Raw genomic sequence first — 20,161 nt, 5'->3', positions numbered from 1 at the left:
ACAGGATTTTTGGTCATTTCAATGCTTGCTTGGTTATCACACCAGAGATTCATAGGTCCTTCATAGGAAATTCTCAATTCCTTCAGGAGTCTAATCACCCACATTCCTTCACATACCCCGAGGGCCACAGCTCTTAGCTCAGCTTCAGCACTGCTCCTTGAGACTACTGTTTGTTTCTTGCTTCGCCAAGTGACTAGGTTTTCCCCAAACATAAGTGCAGTATCCTGTGACTGATCTCCTGTTATCCACAGCTCTCCCGTGATCTGCATCAGTGTAGACCTCTATGTTCCTTGTATTCCCCTTTCGAAAGAATATTCCTCTTCCAGGATTGAGTTTGAGGTAGGTGAGGATTCTGTATACTGCTTCCATGTGTTCTTCCTGGGGTTGATGCATAATTGGCTTACCACTCCAACTGCATAGCTAATGTCAGGCCTTGTATGAGTCAAGTAGATCAGTTTACCCACAAGTCTTCTGTACCTTTCTGAGTTAACTGGTGTCCCGTCTGGTTTCACTTCCAGATTGCATGACTCTTCCATAGGAGTCTCACTAGGCTTAGCCCCAAGTATTCCTGTTTCATGGAGTAAGTCAAGTGTGTACTTTCGTTGAGACACACTTATACCTTTTTTTGATCTAGCAACTTCCATTCCAAGAAAGTACTTCATTTGTCCTAGGTCCTTCACTTGGAATTCCCTAGCCAGGGCTTTCTTGAGATGGGAGATAGAAACCTCATCATTGCCAGTTATGTTATAGTTATCTATCATCCACATACACAATTAGGATCGTTACCTTTCCATCACTGTGTTTGACGAAAAGAGTGTGATCAGCTTGTCCTTGAATGTAACCAAATCTTTTGATTGCTTTGGCAAACCTGTCGAACCAAGCTCGTGGAGACTGTTTCAGGCCATACAATGATTTCTTCAATTTGCAAACTGAGTTGGGTGGAGCTATTACTCCATCTGGAATTTCCATGTATACTTCCTCCTCCAAATCTCCATTTAGGAAAGCATTCTTCACGTCTAGCTGATGTAGAGACCAGTCAAGGTTAGCAGCAAGGGATAGGAGTACCTGGATGGTGTTAATTTTGCCACAGGAGCAAACGTTTCTTGATAATCAATCCCATAGGTCTGAGTGTACCCTTTAGCCACTAATCTTCCTTTGTACTTGTTGATGCTTCCATCAGGATTGAATTTAGGGGTAAAGATCCACCTACAGCCCACTGCTTTCTTGCCCTTAGGAAGTGTGGTAATATCCCACGTGTTGTTTTCCTTCAAGGCTCTTAACTCCTCATATGCAGCATGTTTCCAATTAGGATCTGTCATAGCCTGTTGAAATGTTTCTGGAATCTTCACCTGTGAACTATTCACCACAAAGTTTGCATTCGTGCATAAATAATAAATTGCCATAGGAGAAAATTTTTGAATAGGATGCTAGTACATGATCTTCCCACCTTACCCCCTTCCTGAGTGCAATAGGCCATCCCAGCTCTTCAGGATCCAACTCCGGATTGGAATCATGTTGCTCTGCCTTAGAATGGAAGGAACCCTACTACTTGATTGAGAACTTGAGTGCTCTGTCACCCCTGCATCAATTTCAGCATTGGTTTCCATTGGGTGAGGAGTGTGTTGTGGTGTTTTGGGTTTGTGATTCTGGTTCAGGGATTTCTTCTTGAGGTGCGGAAGATTCAAGAGATTCAAGAGGGTTAAGAGGTAGGTTGGAGGTGGTTATCGGTTCAGGTGTAATTAGCCATTCTACTCCATAGTGCTCCCCCTGAATGGGTAATTTGGGGTAGTAAGCGTCATCCTCGTAAAACGGTATCTTTGGAGATGATGAGTTTTCTGGTAGTAGGACTATAACACTTATAATACCCTTTTTGGGTGGAAGAATACCCGAGGAAAATACATTTTTCTGCTCTAGCACCTAGTTTGCCGCCATCATGTTTATGAACAAAGACAACACACCCAAAGATCTTTTGGGGAATGGAATTGATGATAGGTGAGGCGGGTAAGTCTCGAGGAATTTCTGAATGGGGGTAGTGAAATGGAGGATTTTGGAGGCCATACGATTGATAAGGTAAGCTGCGGTCAATACAGCATCTCCCCAAAACATATTCGGAACGTTTCTTTCCATCATAATAGCCCGAGTCACTTCCAAAAGATGTCTATTCTTTCGCTCAGCAATTCCGTTTTGTTGGGGGTATAGACACATGAGGTTTGGTGATGGATTCCTTCCTGCTCAAGAAATTCCCTAAAGGCTCCACTCACGTATTCTTTGGCATTGTCACTTCTCAAAACTTTGATGGGAGTATGGAATTGGGTTCTCACAAACGAGCAAAAGTTTTTGAAAATTTGTAAGGCTTCGGATTTCTCTTTCATAAGGTAAACCCATGTGACCCGGGTGTGATCATCTATGAATGTGATAAACCACCTTGCACCAGGTTGAGGACGCCCACTCTCTCTCTCTCTCTCTCTCCCCGCGCTGTCTCTCTCTCTCTGGCTCACAGCAGATTCTCACGGAGCTTTTCTGGGTTCAGACCGAACCCAGAGCTCTGATACCATATTGTTTGAGAGTTTGTAAATTCACTCATATATTATTTCATATGATCCCGGTACAATATATAGAGTCCGGATGGAAATATGCAATCCGGTTACAATCAATAATAATGATGCAAAGAGATTACAATCAATCAGAATAATGCAATATCACAAGAAATCAGGAACTTATTCTAGGTAATTTATAGAGTAAATCAAGGGAGAATATAGGGGAGAAGATCACGGCTTCTAACATTATTTTTACAAACAACTGTTTAATATTTTCATCATATTGGAATAGAAAATTAAATAATTTATGTGGGTTTGTGAATAATAATTCTTATTTATCTCATCAGAATGGTACAGCGGAATAAATAGGAAAAACCTGAATACATGAGAAGGTAGAGAGAGAAGAATCTAGAGAGATCCTAACCGAAATAGTAGGAGAATCAGAAATCAAAATTCAAAATATACTAAATCCCTAAATAAGCTCTCTAATTGCGGCAGACTAGATAACTAGGTTAACTAGGTCTAAACCTAGGGTTAAGTCTAGGGTTTTGGGCCCAAAGCCCATTAGAGTTTGGCGCTAACACTCCCCCTCAAGCTGGTGAGTAGATATCCTTCATGCCCAGCTTGCTTCTGAAGAACTCGAACTGACCTCGATCAAGTGGTTTAGTGAGAACATCTGCCACTTGTAACTTTGATCGTATAAAACTCAATTCAGTTATCTTTGCTTCAGCCTTTTCCTTTATGAAGTGTCGGTCAATGTCCACATGTTTGGTTCTATCGTGATGAACTGGGTTGTGGACCATTTGCAAAGCTGATTTGCTATCACACCATAACTTCATAGGTGAGTTTGTAGTAATCTTCAATTCTGTTAAAACTCGAGTTAGCCATATTCCTTCACACACTCCATTTGCTAGGGCCCTTAGTTCTGCTTCAGCACTACTTCTTGATACAACAGTCTGCTTCTTGCTTCTCCATGTCACTAAGTTACCCCAAACAAATGTAAAGTAGCCTCCTGTGGATCTTCTATCAACTAGATCTCTTCCATGGTCTGCATCTGTATAAACTACAATATCTCTTGCTGCTCCTTTTGTGAAGAAAATTCCCCTTCCTGGTGTCAACTTCAAGTATCTCAGTATGGTGTATATTGCTTCCATATGCTGTTCTTGTGGTTTTGATGCAAATTGACTAACCACTCCTACAGCATAGCTTATATCAGGTCTAGTATGAGATAGATAAATTAGTTTCCCAACTAGCCTTTTGTACCTTTCAGCATCTACAGGTACTCCATCCTTCTTGTACTCTAGGTTGGCTGATGAATCCATAGGAGTAGAGGATGGTTTTGCTCCAAGCATTCCAGTTTCTTTAAGCAAGTCAAGAGTATATTTTCTCTGAGATACAGAAATCCCCTCTTTTGACCGAGCAACCTCCATTCCCAGAAAATATCTAAGATTGCCAAGATCTTTTACTTCAAATGCAGTTGCCAATGCTTTCTTGAGTTGTTTGATTTCCTCCAAATCATCTCCTGTCACCACTATGTCGTCTACATACACAATTAGAATAGACACTTTGCTTCCTGAGTGCTTCACAAAAAGTGTATGATCTGCCTGACAATGAGTGTATCCCGAGTCTTTTACCACCTTAGTAAATCGCTCAAACCAGGCCCTAGGAGACTGCTTCAACCCATATAAGGATTTGTGTAGTTTACATGCCAGATTTTTACTCCCAAATTCTGCAACTCCTTCTGGAATTTTCATGTATACCTCCTCCTCAAGGTCTCCATTTAGGAAGGCATTCTTCACATCTAATTGGTATAGAGGCCATTCGAGATTTGCAGCTAAGGATAATAAAATCCTTATTGTATTTAGTTTTGCTACTGGGGCAAATGTTTCTTGGTAGTCAATACCTTGTGTTTGTGAGTAGCCCTTTGCTACAAGCCGGGCTTTGAATTTGTTCACAGTACCATCAGAATTATACTTGATAGTAAACACCCATTTGCACCCAACAGCCTTTTTTCTTGTGGGTAACTTTTCTACAGTCCATGTTTGATTCTTCAATAGAGCTTCTAACTCCTCCTTAATAGCCTCTCGCCATCTTGGATCACTGTATGCCTCTTCAAATGTTGATGGAATTTTCTCCTCATCAATTTTAGTCACAAAACCTTTCATATCAGTAGATAAATGGTCATAAGAGACATAACGACCTATAGGATGTAGAGTACATTGCCTTACCCCCTTTCTCAAAGCAATTGGCCATCCTGTGTCATCAGATTCTGGAGTTTGGGTGGACTCCTGGCTTTGCTGTGAGCTAGAAGGATCTCTATTACTTGGTGATTGCACATCTCTATCCTCTTCGTCGTCTTCTTCTTCTTCCTCCTCACTAATTTCTCTGTTATGACCAGTTTCAGGGCTGTCTGTTCTGGTTTCCAGGGTAGGTTCTGTAATAGGGGTAGGTATGTTGTCAGGTTCAATTTCTGGTACAGTTTCAGGGTCGTGTGAGACGGTTTCTGGGCTGTGTGAAGTGGTTTCTGGACTTTGTGAGGTGGTTTCTGGGCTGTGTGAGGTGGTTTCTGGGCTGTCTGTTTGGTAGTGGGTTGAAACAGGTTGGTTTGCAGTGTCTAAAAGCTCCCATTCACTCCTGTTCTCCCCCTGAATGGGAGATTTCGGGTAGTAGGATTGGTGTTCATCAAAGGTTACATCTAGGGTAACAAAAAATTTCCTAAAGGTAGGAGAATAGCACTTGTATCCCTTTTGAGAGGTGGAGTAACCAAGGAAGATACATTTAATAGCTCTAGGTTCAAACTTGCTCCCGGTAGACACATGAACATAGGATACACACCCAAAGACTTTTGGTTGAATATGGGAGGTGAGGTTGGCATGTGGATATAAATTACTGAGTAGGCTCATGGGAGTTTGGAAATCCAGGATTTTGGATGGTACTCTATTGATAAGGTGGGTAGCAGTAAGTACTGCCTCTCCCCAAAAATGATTTGGGACATGGTGGGTTAGCATAATGGCACGAGTAATGTCAAGTAGGTGTCTATTTTTGCGTTCTGCGGTACCGTTTTGCTGTGGGGTATTGACACAACTAGTTTGATGAAGAATCCCATGGTCTTTCAGGTAAGATTGTAATGTGTTACTCACATATTCCCTCCCATTATCACTCCTCAAGGTTCGGATCTGGGTTTGAAATTGTGTGGACACCATTTTGTGAAATGAAATGAATGTAGATGCAAGATTTGATTTTTCTTTCATAAGGTATACCCATGTAACCCTTGTATGATCATCTATGAAGGTTACAAACCACTTGGCATTTGTCATGGAAGTTATACGAGCTGGCCCCCAAATATCACTATGGATCAAGTTAAAGGGTTGAGATAGCTTGTGAGGATTACTTTTATAGGATGCTCTTGTGTGTTTGGCTAATTGACAAATTTCACAAGTCAAATGAAAGGAGCTTTTATTGAATTGAGGAAAAAATTTGAACATATAATTGAAATTGGGATGGCCTAACCTATAATGCCACAACAATAGGTCTTTATTAGACAAAACACTAGTGAAAGCAAAAATGATCTGTGTTGGATAGAGCATAGTTCTTCTGTTTGGTGGTTTCCAAGCAATAGAGACCTTTTAGGATCTTAGCTGTGCCAATCGTCTCCTTCCACTCCAGATCCTGAAAAACACAAACAGTAGCAGAAAAATACACATTACATTTCTGGCTTTCAGTTATAGTTCGAACAGAGAGGAGACTACAATTTAAATTAGGAGCATAGAAAACATTATACAGGATCAATTTTTCATTTATGTATGCTGTCCCAAAACCTATTACTTTGACAGTCTTCCCATCAGCCACACTGATGTGAATATTCAATGTACAAGGTCTTATATCAGTCAACAAGGCTGCATTACCAGTCATGTGGTATGTTGCTCCTGAATCTACAATCCATAAGTCCTGACGATGTACATCAGTTTTTAAAGCTAGGATTGTTTTACCTGTGTGAGCAATGTATCCTGATGATATAGACTTCCCTTTAAATTCGTGTTTCTCCAGTATTCTCTTGAGTAGTTCAACTTCCTCTCTATTCAATTCAGTTGCCGGTTCAGGAGTACTTTCAACAGTTCTAGTGTAACCTTTGTTCTCCTGCTTCCCTCCTTTTTTAGGTTTACCGTGCAGTTTCCAGCATACCTCTCGTGTATGGCCTTTCTTTTTGCAATGATCACACCACCTTCCTGATTTAGGTTTGTCCTCCTCTTTGGAGGTGTCACGTGAGAAGAGAGCATTAGGTTGAGATTCTGCCAGGTTTATGCCTTCATTTATGGTGAGTTTCTTTCTGGATTGTTCACTCCTTACCATGAAGAATACTTCTCTCAAAGGGGGCAGATTTTCCAGACTCATAATTCTGCCTCTTACATCCTCGAATGCTGCATCCAGACCTAAGAGGAACTTAAAAATCCTCTTTTCTTCTTTTATTTTTTCATATAGGGCAGCATCCCCTGAACACTTCCACTCATAGGTGTCATACATGTCAAGCTGTTGCCACTTAACAAACAAGTTAGTGTAATACTGGGTTACAGAAAGATTACCCTTCTTAAAATTGTGAAGAAAACTTTCAAGTTCCAGAATTGCAGATTTGTTTTTGAGGGAAGTGAACATATCTTTTGCTGCTTCCCACACCTCCTAAGCCGTTTGGAAGAAAGAAAAATGACAACTAATTTCTGTAGTCATTGAATTGATTAGCCATGCCTGAACCATGGAGTTTTCGGCTTCCCATGCTGCATATTTCTGGTTTGTTACTTCTGGTTTCTTTATGGAATCCGTGAGATAGCCAAATTTGCCCTTTCCCATTATAAACAAGTGTACACTTGCAGCCCACTGGATGTAGTTTTGTCCATTGAGTCTATGAATAGTAATAGACACAAGGCTTGCTTCTGTCGCAGGTTGAGTTGCTGAGGGCGCCGAGGTTGTTGCTGCTAACCCTAAAGGATTAGTCATTGACTGATGCATTTCATCAGCTTCTTGTATTGAGCCGAAAATGACCATGGCTCTGATACCATGTGGGTTTGTGAATAATAATTCTTATTTATCTCATCAAAATGGTACAGCGGAATAAATAGGAAAAACCTGAATACATGAGAAGGTAGAGAGAGAAGAATCTAGAGAGATCCTAGCCGAAATAGTAGGAGAATCAGAAATCAAAATTCAAAATATACTAAATCTCTAAATAAGCTCTCTAATTGCGGCAGACTAGATAACTAGGTTAACTAGGTCTAAACCTAGGGTTAAGTCTAGGGTTTTGGGCCCAAAGCCCATTAGAGTTCGGTGCTAACAATTTATTTAATGTAGACATAAAAAACTTGAATGGAAATTTAATTAATTTTTCAAACAAATATATAATTGTCTAAATAAGTTATAAATGTTTCTAACAAAATTTTTATTTAAAAATTTTAAATTATGAATTTAAATAATTTCTATAATCTCTCGAACTTAGATAATTTATATTATATGATTGAAAGCCATTTAAAAGAAATCTAAATAAATAAGTTTCAATATTTGTGATGAAAAATTAAAATTATAAAATTTTATAATAAAATCAAGGTGGTCCTTCTAATAATAATAGCTCTCACCAACACATTTAATTAGCAAAGATATGTTAGAAAAAAACAACACATATCAATTACAAATAACTAACTTAACTTATTTTCTTAATCTCTCCAAATTGGTCAGTTAGCTCTTATAACTAAGACCGAAGGTAGTACATTTTATTTTTAAAGGAGGTTTATATATGCTTTCAAAATAGAATGGAGGTTTTTGTAATCTAAGTAAATCATATGAGTAGCTAGTGTATTTCACTTCTTTTTCTTTTTTTGGATAGGCTTTAAAATGACTAGAGTTAAAACATGGGGGATAGAGGTGTTCCTCGTGCAAATGTCCCATTTATGAATTGTTGACTGTAATTATCTATTGTTGATTTGAAACTGATTGAGATAGAACGGATGACTCCTCTCAACATGTGCACTATAATGGAACTCTAAGATGCTGCATTGAGTAGTTCTGACGGGCAAGCATGGTTATATTTTTGTTTATATTGTACAGCTGAAACATTAAATGTTAAAGTGAGTATAAGTTTCTGTTCCAACAATGTGCATATGAACTCATAGCAACACTGAAAAGGACTCTAAAAATTATTTGGTAGGCTGTCTACGAACACCATCCACAGCCGAAGAAGTTGATTGTGGAGAATGATTTGCCTCAGAAACTTCAGAGCTTAATAGAGGAACGGCGAGACGGACAAAGTTCAGGAGGCCAAGTGTTGGTCAAGCAAATGGCCACTTCATTACTTAAAGCTCTGCATATAAACACCGTATTATAAATGTAGGTCCCCGAATCTGTTCCCTCTCGAATGTATTTTTATGGAAATCCAATCATTAACATGTAAATATTTGTAGTTATTAGAGATAGGATTTGATAAAATTTATTTTTATCTCTCTATCTTCGACCCAAATTGATTCCGCTAGCTGTATTTATTCCTTCATGAAATATAAGAAGTTATTTTGACTCCCTTTCCGCATTGTGTGAGAGCCAGGAACACCGCTGGTATGCAGCCAATTGGCAGCTGCTGCTGGTCTCGAAGGCGCAACAGCGTCGCCCATCCCAGAGAAACTCAATGACCCAAAATACTTTTGAAGAAAGCTATAAATCTATAAATTCCACAAGAACCGTTGAACTCTATCAATGATCAAATACTTTTTAAGCCATCAGGCATCTATGACAAAAAAATTTAATACACATATGGTACACTTAATCTATGACCCTAATATATGAATGACTAATTGCTATATTAAAAATTGATGATAATCAATATTCATTAGGAACTTGTCTTGCAATGGAACGAAGGAAACGAGTGAGAGCCTTTTCAGCCCGAATTTTCGCTGTTTCTACTTTTCTCTCCACTTCATTAGCAACTTCCTGTTCTTGTGCTGAGTGCACCATTCTTACAAGCTTCCGTAACTCCTGATCCAACTAACCCATGAGAACTCATAGGGCATTATACCGCTTGACGGTAAAAGGACAGATTATTGATTGCCATGAAGAAATTTTGGGATGACAATAAAGTACAAATTTTATCGGAGTAAAAGTGCAAATGACTTTCTCCGAATTTTCAAAACACAAACTTCTCTCATTATTCTACTAAAAGTACGCAACCTAAATAGGAGAAAACGGAAGACTTGTGTAAATTCACAAGGACTTGAAAACTCACGAGAGATATGTACAATTTATCCTCCATTTTCAAGAAGAAATTATGTGAGCTACGAAAATTTACAAAAGAAAATATATATATATATATATAATTAACCAGAAACTCAAAATAGTCCCTGCAATTTATTTTAAACTAAGAAAAGTCATTTGAACAAAATTTAAGAAAATTATGTTTACCTAATCAAAGAAGAGTTGAGCGAACAATATAGAACCCTCTAAAAAGAAGTAGAGGAAGGCCGAAGACAACGCTTAAGGAAATCATTGATAGATATCTTTCAATTAACAACCTATCTAAAGATTTGGCTTTAGATAGAACTCAATGACATCGTGCAATCTATATAGCCGACCCCACCTGGTGAGACAAGGCTTTGTTGTTGTTATTGTTGTATGTTTAACTAATCAATTTTTAGTCTACTTTAAGCATATGTTGGATAACTTGTGCGTAAAAAAATTGTAGTTTGAATCTTCTATAAGTTAAATCTTGTTTTTAATAGTGATGAAAGTTTTGAGGTCATATTTGAAAACATTTCTTATATAGCATGTATGAAATATTACACATCCAGCCATACTGATGATCATTAACTCTGCCAAATGTGTACCAGTTCAGCATGGCATCCAGGACAAAGAAGACCGAAATGTTTCATTCGGTTGTATTCCCTCTATGAAGTATATCAAAGAAGGTGACGTGTTTTACCGGTTCTAAAATGTGCACCCAAGTAAAAATGTATCATGCATTTGAAGCTGCACTGGAAAAGTGGGGGAAGAGAATCCCACAGAAAAAGGAAGAGGAAGAAGACATTACCTGACGATCAAACTCAACCTCCTGCAATGAATAAACTTCATTGGTGATTTTAACATCTTTATTGACCAGACCATCAAACCATCTAACTGCTCGAGCAACGTGCCAATCAGAATCCTGATAAAATACTCCAAAGTAAGAATGTAATCATACGACATGAAATAGATCAGTGACCAATACCCGAGGAATCCAGGAACATTTATATTCCACCTGCTATGAAGAGACTAATTAGCCACCAGAATCAGAAAGCGAGAATTGATTTTTTGTATCCCGAGGGATAGGGTCATTTGAAGGATTCAATTAACTCGACATGTTGAACAAAAAGTTGTGGATATGTTATGGATGTGTGCGTGTGTGTGAGAGCACATTGTGTAGCATGAATACTAATATATAAATGAATACCTCATCATCCTCGTCAGGCTCAAATTCCGTAAGTTCGTCGTCGCCTTCAAGAACCTCAGAATCTGAGCCACATAATTTTTGTAGCTCACTGTGATTGCCATCTTTTGTTGCTTCTATTAATTTATCCATTAATTCAGGTTGCACTTCCCGCAGCAATTTTCCTGACACAAATTCGGTAAGTATGAAGCAAAAAAAAATGCATCAAATAGCAAATGAAGGTCACATGAAATTACCTTAAAATCTCAAATGGTAAGTGCAATTCAATCAACTGGTTAGTAGTACCATGATTGGCCGCGACAAATTCCCATGCGTTAATTCAATTGAATATACAGTAAACCAGAGAGGGTTTAAAGAAAATAAGTTAAATAGATAACAGATGATGCCCAGAACTAGACATGGGAAGAAGCCATAAGGAAAGAGGGTCTGAAGAAGTAGAAAGGAGGAGGAAGAGCATGGAAACTAAGAAAGGTACACAAAACACATCACTGCCATAAGAATCAAGCGAAATTTAAGGAGGAAGAGCATGGAAACTGAGAAAAGTACGCAAGACACATAACTGCTATAGGAATCAAGCGAAATTTTCAAGAATGGAGAGCTGGCTTTAGAAAAGGGGTGTGCATTATCAGCAGAAATAGAATCAGATATTGTTCTGTTAGAAGCCAATTTTTACCTATTTTCTTCGAAGATAGTATAAGTCAGAGGAAGGTTGACGAAAAGTTTTTGTGAAGTATGTGGATACTTACCACAGCTATATATTGAGCTCATCATAGTGTAATAAACATGTTGTTCAGGCAAAGGCCCATGTGCAGCAAGTTAGAACGATGAGCTGAGCTGAGCAACTAAGTCATGTAGAAAAACAAATCCAATGGCTAATGCATTAGGAAGTATATCTTTCGATGACCAAATTGTGTATCTGTTTCAGTTAGTACGAGCATATTTCCCCAAAAGATGCTTTCAAGACAAATAAGCATTGGTCTACATACCGCAGCTTATCTTTAGGTAAGTTTGCAAGACAGGTAGCCAATACAATATTCTGCATTCCAAATAAAAAATTTAAAGAGAAATGAAAAAATTACCAATATAATTGAACTGCCTCCTCCTTCCTTCGCGGACATCCGGTCTTAATCTCTATGGCAAAACAACAAACACCTTCTCTTCAATAGTAGATTAAACAAAAAAACAATTATTCCAGAGGCAAAGGGGGAAAAAGACAAGCTAACTAGCATAACTCATCTTCATTATTAAAATGGAAAATCACCTTAACCAGCATTAGAGCTTCAAACACTTCTCGGTCCACAGAAACCACTCTGCAATCCAAAACAAATTACAGAAACCTTCAACCAGTGATACATCACAACTTTCTAAAAGTAAGCACCAGTAGAAAGGAAGTGGCAATGTCTGCTAATTCAACCTGAGTATTCGCTTGATTTGAGGAGCAGAGAAAGAAGCCAGCTCCATACCCCAACGCACAGCACGCTTAGCCTCGCGTTTCAGCTGATTGCGGCTCTTCTTAACGTCAGCACTCGATTCATCACTGTCAGCTCCATCTTGAAGCACGGCGTCGTCGGAAAATCGAAGAGAGCCAGAGCGAAAATGGAGATTTCGATTAGATGATGAAACAAGAGGGACCAAAGAGAAATGAGTAAAAGAGGTTGGCTTGGCGGGCTCAAGAAAACAGGGCGAGCTGAGGAGATGGTGAAGGCTGATGCCACAACAATGGTTCGGCATGCGCGACCCCCGCCATGGCCATTGCCTCATTAGAGGTCGCCAAAGTTGAGCCATTTGCGCAAACCTGCTGTTTCTGGTTGGCTTTCCTGATTGCCGGGAGTGTTTGAAAGCACACAGAAGGCTATATTAGTGCTTTTTCGTAAAATAAGAGAAACTCTTTGGCATGTTTATTTTGTATAATATAAAAACATTTTTAAAATTATAATCTTGATTTAATCTAAACACTTTTTTTATTTGAGGTAAAAACAAGAGAAAATGGCAAAATAAATACTAAGAAAATAGAAAAATTATAAATAAAAACTCGTGACAATATTAGTTTGAGTTTTGACGATAAAAATATAAATTTTGACAATAATTTTTACAAACCGGTCTCTATATGTAATTTTTCTATTTCAACAGTCTTTTTTTACTATTTTTCTTAAAAAAATTATAATTTTAAAAATACTTTTATAATATATAAAGTAAATATGTGAAAAAATTTGTATTGATTTATAGAAAAATGATTTTCAAAAGCATCCAAACACCCCCTTAATTGAAAACAAATGTGTGTGTGTATAAACAAACAAAAAATGAAATAAAACAATAAAATTCGCTGATAAGCCAACAAATACCATTTCATTAAAATTTAAATGTAAACTTAAACTTACTAAATATGCAAGGACACCCTTTCATCCATGGACTTTTAACCATGAAAAACTCAATTTAGCGTTAGAATGGCATAAATCATTTGAAAGTTTTGAAGTTAAAAATAAATACTAGAAAGCTACTTACTTGGGAGTCAGAAAAGATAATGTAACTAAACTTAACAGTGAATTGAAATTTGAAAAGGTTGCTGAGCTCTGTCGCTTGGCGGGATGGTTAGAAAGGGCGCCCAAGGTGCGCGCCTACCTCCAGATTAGCCAGTCTCTTTTGGGAGGTCAGATACCAGAGGCTTTACACAAAAAAAAAAAAAAAAATGAAAAGGCTGCTCTTTTATCCATATTACAACAAGTCATAATTACAATATTCACAACACTGCTTTTTATCTACATTAGCCTGGTTAAAATAACGAAGATGCCTAACGGGACAAAAATTGAGTTTAAAGAGAGAAGTTAGAATGCAAAGCATTTAAACATTCGTTGAAAACATCTCATATAAAGCACGGAATTAAAATGAACAAGACGAGAGCAAAGACTACGAAGGAAATTCTTGAATTCTTTTTTTTCAATTTGCTTGTTAATAATGCCTTTGGGAGCAGATCGTCACTTTAGCTGAAATCGTACAATTTTTGTTGTTCTTATAATCTTTTTTTTTTTGGCAACTGTTCACATGATCTGCTGGTTAGTGTGCAAGAAGGGGGCACAGAGCAGCATAAATGTTAACAAACGCAAGAGAGCCCATATCGAGTATTGGGCCGGTCTAGTATTGGGCTGCCATTTACACTGACGGTCCCCGGGTTTATTAGAAGGCGTTTTAAAGGCAAAGAGAGTGAGTGAAGGAGGAATAGCGCGGGTGCGTAAATAAAGCACAACATTCGGTTTTAATAGTTAGAGAGTTGAAGAACAAAATCAAATGCCACATAGGGCTATGGACAAGTCCAAGTTAATAGTATCTTTGCCGCAGGAAGAACAAGACATGAACGACATGGCCTCACTCATTTCACTGTTGTTAGTGATTGTATTATTGCTCCTCTTTGAGGATTGGTTTGGCAGCGAGAGGGATAGTGAAAGCTCGCACCCTTCTTCTGCATCTTCATTCTTCGCCCCTGAACCAACATTTCCGCCACCTAATCCGCTGCCCTGCCAATCCATCCAAACAAATATTACAACTCACAATTACTATCACTGGCATCTTAGGCTTTTTGTCTGAATAAGGGCAATAATAGCAAACGGCCATTTGACCAAGCCATTGCAGGGTCCCTGCTCCCAATAATTTGAGAGGACCACCGATCGCTTAAAAGCGTCCAAAATAGAGGGCATTATGATATATGACAGCGGCCAGTAAATGTTGGGTAATCCTATTACCATCATGCTCATTTCATCTTGCCAATAAATATACGACTCATCGATGACAAATTTACTACAACAACGTAAGCCCACAAATCTTTTATTTTAAATTATTAAATGTGATTATACATACTAGTACATCAGATTAATTTAGCATTCTAATTAGTTATAATATTCATTATTAACTTAAGTACTAAATTCGTTGTTTTAAATTTGATATACTGCATAAATAATCCAAAAAATTAGCGTCGTGAGACTTCTAGCACTTGGCCTATGCATGTCCCGTAAGCCTCTTTTTTCCTACTTTACAATCTTTCTTACCTTCTGCATACTGATGTAAGCTCTTCTGAATGAACCAACTTTCTTAAAATACGAACAGAAAAGGCATCAAAAGTGAGCCACCTTCACTCACTTTCAACGGGAGAGAAAAATGCAGGGTGGAACATTTTATAGGGAAAAGAAAGAGCGTAGCATCTGGTATGAACTTGTGAGAAGTTTGCAAGCTTAGAAGTATTTTGCCTCCTCTTTTGGACCCAAAGTTTTGGAGCATATGAACACAGAAAAAGCACAAGGTAGCTGGGACGAAAGTAATGGTTTCCCCTTTAAGATGTAAAAACGGGATCAGGAAAAGTTTACAGCATTTGAAGAAAAAAGCGTCAAAAAACCCCAATAGTCTCAAGATTAGTGTTTCCATTTCATCATCTCAGCACCAACAAATAATGCCATAATCAGTTCATTTTATTTTCACATTTATATCTGAGTATGATTCCTTAACCTATCATATATTTGGTAATATAGAGGTAAAGATTTAAAGCTATGGTTAAAGCGTTTCTCGCCAAATAATAATCAAACCCTAACATAATATTACAATAATTAATACATTATCACATCAAACCATACAACTTAAATATGTTCCATGAATAATGAAGCTTGTGAAACCTCGTAAAATATATCATATAAAATTAGGTTGAATTTATTTATTATATAGATTTTTCAATAAATACGTAACTTTATATGGGAGGGGGAAAAAAAAAAAGTAGACTTGCATATAATTCTTTATAGAAAGGGTTGCAAAAGGAACGAACGAGAGGACGGAGTCAGAACTTTTGACTGTAATTTGTTAAATATATCATGTAATATCCACGAAATTTTAAGAATACGTTTTGAATCAGACGAGGCAGGATTCTCTGACTAATTTCTACTAGTTTTATCCTTGATCGGTTTTTACACGTTTGTTAGACAGCTTCGAACCGCCGGACCGGAGCAAAACCTGATTCGACATTTCGGTGCCGCCTGACTTTTATCGTATTTAACTCATTTCATAGTCAAAAACAAATAATAAAAAAGTAAAGGGGAGAAAGAGGGTGGAATTCGTGTTGGCATGAGTACCTGAGGATAATCAGATTGCTGGTGGAAAGAAGTGAGGTTAGGAAAATGTGGCAGAAGAGAGAAGGGTTGATTCTGCCATATTGATATTGTCGCAGCAGCAGAAGATGAAGAAGAAGCCTCCTTTATTCCCTTGCGCTCACCCGTTACCTGCACATAATCATAAAAGCTGTACGGACTCGCCACTGTTCCTGCTTCACATGTTCTTTGCCTCTCTGCTACTGATATGCAACTCCTCGTCTCCATTCTCGCTCTGACCACCCAAGAGATTCCAGACGGAAAGGAATTTCAAAAACCACGCATACAAAAGTAAAAGTCACTTCACACGCAGAATTATAAATTCTGAGTTAAAGCAAAACCCTCCCAGGCTCTTCTCTCTTCTTTTTCTTCTTCTTTCCTTCCCCCCGTCACTTTTCTTGACACAAGAAAAGTCTGTTATCATGTCAAAAACATCATAACATCTATTTATTTATAATGATGAAGCTAAGCTGACCTTTTAGGTGAGAAATCACTGTAGCTCCTGGGGGAATCTGATTCTTTCCTCATGGATTTTGAACATCGTTGAATAATAGCTCTACCAGCATCTGCATCATTCACTTCATCAACACACCCATCATCATGTTCCTCAAAAGATTGCTTTCTATGGTGGCTCGAACTCCCATCTGTTACAGTACACGAGAGTATTTATTAAGGATGCATAGATGAAAAACCCCACAGAAGTTGCAAGGGTAAAAAGCTTTGGGTTTCATCCAAGTTTTTCATCAAGAAAGGATTCAAAAGTACACTGGTTTCCCCCTTTCTCTCCATGTCTCTTTTGGCATCAACCAAAGGAAAAAAGGAATTAAAAGGACTAATAAATGAGCAATGCAGACGCAGATTTCCCAAACTCGTTCATAAATGCTACCTCTCAGGTTTTGCTTTTGAATCCGAATACGTGCCATTAGAGGAAACGGTAATAGATAGAGATCTCATCATCGTCTTCTTTTATTGTGCAAAGCGAAACGAGTATTTAATGTACGATACACAAAAAAGTAGGACTTTCAAAGCAAAAATCATACGCAGCATGATAGCAACACAACTTATAGTACCTTGTCTGCCCAAATTACTTCTCATGCTTCTGTACATCTGGTTTAAAAACAACAACAAAACATCAAGTAAACACCACAAAAAAAAAAAAAGTTAAGCATGATTCCATCGCCCGGTAAAACCACAGTACTAGGAAATCAACCTGAAGATGGCTCTTCACGTGTGAGATAGTGAGACCTTTGACATCCATCATCTGAAGAACAAGCTTAGGCGTCGCCTCTACAAAACCACAGAAACGAGAAGTCATTTCATCAAATGCAGACGACTATGACCCGGGAAAAAAACTGAGAACACAGAAATCAAAAGCGGAAGCGCTAGAGAAAGACTGAAAGAGGAGGCAAGGCAAAACCGCAAAAGAGACTCACTGTGATGACCTCCGAGGGTGTCAATGGCATGAACAAAGCAGCGATGCAGTTCAGGAGTCCATCTTAGACGAGGGACTTTCGATCGTATATACTGCCTCACTGACCCTTCCCTTCCACAGCTGCCCATGGATTTTCTCTCGATCTGCAACAAATACAGAAACTACAGCTACTTTAGAATCCGAATCCCTTGTTCTGACGTTCCAAAACCTTGTTGAAGACGCTAGCTATTCGTCCAGTAAAGATCTCATGCGCCTGTGATTATTTATAGAGCAGAAAGCAGAGAGAGGGGGATGAAAATCGAGGAGAGAGAAGGGGGAAAATCAGGAGAGAAAAGGAAAGGACGAAGCGAGGAGAGAGTGAGAAGGGTCTGCAAATGGAGGAGTCTCCCTGATTATACCTGCTGCTCCTACTGTTTCAACTTTCTAACCCCACCTGGTAGCGTTGCCAAGGCCATTAAAAGTCATAAAACAATTGCCATTTTTTTGGTGAATTCCAGAGACCTTTTCCCCCCAGCAATAGTTATAATTATTACATGCTGTGTAATTAATAACCAATAAAAATTAGGAAGTCATTTATTTTAATGCCTAAAATAATAAAAATCATATATTATTCTCATCTCATAAAAATTCAATTTTTTTAAATAAATTAGAATAGACTTTATATATTTGCATGGAGCTCAATGAAAATGAAAAAGTATAGCATACGGTTTCTTACACATTTTTGTATAATTGATGTTTATAATGTCTAGTTGGAATGTTTATGGACAATTTTAGGAAATAAAGATACAAGCTCAAGTGGGTCTATGATTCCCATCTACTCTTCATATGCGTTGTGCCCAGATGATAAAGCATTCAATTAGAAGATATTTTTTTTTAGGCCTGAAAAATCAGAAGAGGATTCAATATTACCCTTGGTCAATAAAAGGAAGAAAGAAAAAAAACCGGTTAGGTCGACTGGCTGGGGTCGTCCTAGCTTAACCACGGATCTCGGATTCGAGACGTGGGAACGCAGCACTCCAAGGGGTCAGAAGGCGCCGTCCGTATAGATCCTTGCAAACCCCTGAATCCGGATTAGTCTGGAGACGTTGTCACGGCTGAAAGACGCCTATTTTCCTGGGATACCGGATGGAGTAATAAAAAAAAAAAGGAAGAAAGAAAAATAAGAAGAAGGAGGGAGGAAAAAAATCACGAGGAGGGGTGAGCAGGAGAGAAGAGGCAGGAAATGATTACGAGCCTAAGCTACGTGCATCCTAACTGCTCCCCATTGACCTTTGCCTTCTCTCTCTTTCTGGGTCAGACTAGCTGCTCTGCTAATCCTCACGCCAACGTCCACCTCCTCCTCTCCCTCATCATTTCGCGGTTTCCCTTTTCCTGCTCATTCCATTCTCTCCCCCTACTATTATTCTCTTTTGTAGTTTTGTACTTATTACGGGATTGTCTAGTTATAAATTATTATTAATCATATAAATAATCATTTATTGGCACCACAAAATTTGTTATAATTTAATAATATAATTATTATTTTTTTATTTGTGTGGATTAATTCGTTGGCCGGGACAAGACCACAAGAGGGAGTATCATCCACTCTCTCCGCTTCTCTTCCCTTTCCTTTCATTTCTATTCATTTTTTCACCTCGATCATGGGATTGAAATTTGAACCATGCATATCTCACATTTTATAAAATTATGAATAAAGTCTCAGGTTTTTTATTAAAAAAATAAGGAGAAAATAGCCGAAAATACCTCTTAAATTTCAAAATGATCAATAGGCAATTTAGTTATATTTGAACTTGGTAAAATTATTACAAGAGTATTATAAGCCACTTCAAAAGTAATTAGCATAACATATTTTTCTTTTTTAAATTTAACAAGTATTTTCTGTAATTTTTTCAAAAATAAATAAAATAAACACAACAACAGTAATAATAACTAATAACAAAATACAAGAAGATACAACAATGGTTTAATTATAACAATAACAAAATACAACAATACTAATAAATTGGATCTTTAAGATTCATCAATAACTAAAATTAATAATCATTAATATTTAAATCATTATTAAAATTCATTCAAATTTATAGTAACTAAGATATTACAAGTTGTATGACCAAAAAAAAAAAGACTAATGACAACATATTCATTCAAACCGATTTTTACTAATTCATCCCGATTTGGTATTAATTCAATTTCTAACTGATTTAATGGTTTTCCAGTTGAACCAGTCACTTCTGTCTGATTCCGGAGATTTTATTAGCATCACCAATCTCTTCTTTTCACCACCTAATATTTGAACTCTACAGTAAGCAAGCATGCACGTTTTACTTGTTCACAAAGCATATGCATTTCTGCATCGAATATTTTTTTGGGAGAATTATAATGAGGTCCTAAATAAAAAAATAATTGAAAAATAAGTCTCAGAAGTTGTTATTTTCACTGTAAAACTTGTCATTATAGGCTACTCAGATTGTTATTGGACCTTGTAATAGTTATTTCTCTTCTATGAAACTTGATTGTAATTCTCTTTTTTTTTTTTTTATACTTCTCTATGAATTAAATAAAAGAAATAAAAGTTGCCCAAAAAAAAAAAGAAATAAAGCATGATCAAATTTACGCCTTT

The 20,161-nt window shown here is 37.6% G+C and overlaps 2 protein-coding genes across 4 annotated transcripts; both read right to left on the bottom strand.

Moving 5' to 3' along the window:
- Positions 1-9,199: 9,199 nt before the first annotated feature.
- LOC114712283 (UPF0307 protein plu4061-like) lies at positions 9,200-12,789 on the bottom strand. The gene is made up of 6 exons (XM_028896794.1): positions 12,404-12,789; positions 12,251-12,299; positions 12,069-12,120; positions 10,993-11,153; positions 10,594-10,707; positions 9,200-9,545 (listed from the first exon to the last, which is right to left on the bottom strand). The coding sequence occupies exons 1-6, from the start codon at positions 12,772-12,774 to the stop codon at positions 9,390-9,392; spliced, it is 903 nt and encodes a 300-aa protein (XP_028752627.1). The 5' UTR covers positions 12,775-12,789; the 3' UTR covers positions 9,200-9,389.
- Positions 12,744-17,912, bottom strand: LOC114712285 (putative Myb family transcription factor At1g14600). 3 transcript variants are annotated; one of them, XR_003737221.1, is made up of 7 exons: positions 17,543-17,912; positions 17,320-17,396; positions 17,180-17,216; positions 16,585-16,753; positions 16,095-16,344; positions 15,027-15,305; positions 14,444-14,498 (listed from the first exon to the last, which is right to left on the bottom strand). XR_003737221.1 is itself a non-coding variant. In XM_028896796.1 (6 exons), exons 1-6 carry the CDS (start codon positions 17,667-17,669, stop codon positions 12,750-12,752), a joined length of 717 nt encoding a protein of 238 aa, XP_028752629.1. In that variant the 5' UTR covers positions 17,670-17,912; the 3' UTR covers positions 12,744-12,749. The 3 variants fall into 3 exon arrangements, 2 of the variants coding, with proteins under 2 accessions (XP_028752629.1, XP_028752628.1); XM_028896796.1 differs by lacking the exons at positions 14,444-14,498; positions 15,027-15,305 and adding an exon at positions 12,744-12,806; XM_028896795.1 differs by lacking the exon at positions 15,027-15,305 and having other exon boundaries at positions 14,057-14,498.
- Positions 17,913-20,161: the final 2,249 nt, after the last annotated feature.

Source organism: Neltuma alba, unplaced genomic scaffold, assembly GCF_004799145.2.
Source record: "Neltuma alba isolate B1F8T4 unplaced genomic scaffold, ASM479914v2 tig00011342_pilon, whole genome shotgun sequence".
NCBI classification, from domain to species: Eukaryota; Viridiplantae; Streptophyta; class Magnoliopsida; order Fabales; family Fabaceae; genus Neltuma; species Neltuma alba.
The sequence above is the reverse complement of the archived record's forward strand: the minus strand, read 5'-3'. Positions and strand labels throughout refer to the sequence as shown.

Bases quoted from the DNA above. Each gene is read 5' to 3' on its own strand.
- LOC114712283 (XM_028896794.1), bottom strand. From the start codon at position 12,774: ATGGCTCAACTTTGGCGACCTCTAATGAGGCAATGGCCATGGCGGGGG. The intron at 12,121-12,250 runs GTGATTTTCCAT...GTTTTGCCATAG, and splicing joins AAGCTCTAATGCTGGTTAAG to AGATTAAGACCGGATGTCCG. The intron at 9,546-10,593 runs GTAATGTCTTCT...TAGTTGGATCAG, and splicing joins AGGTTGAGTTTGATCGTCAG to GAGTTACGGAAGCTTGTAAG.
- LOC114712285 (XM_028896795.1), bottom strand. From the start codon at position 17,669: ATGGGCAGCTGTGGAAGGGAAGGGTCAGTGAGGCAGTATATACGATCG. The intron at 16,754-17,179 runs GTACTATAAGTT...GTACTGTAACAG, and splicing joins AAGTAATTTGGGCAGACAAG to ATGGGAGTTCGAGCCACCAT. The intron at 16,345-16,584 runs GTCAGCTTAGCT...TTGGGTGGTCAG, and splicing joins AGTGATTTCTCACCTAAAAG to AGCGAGAATGGAGACGAGGA.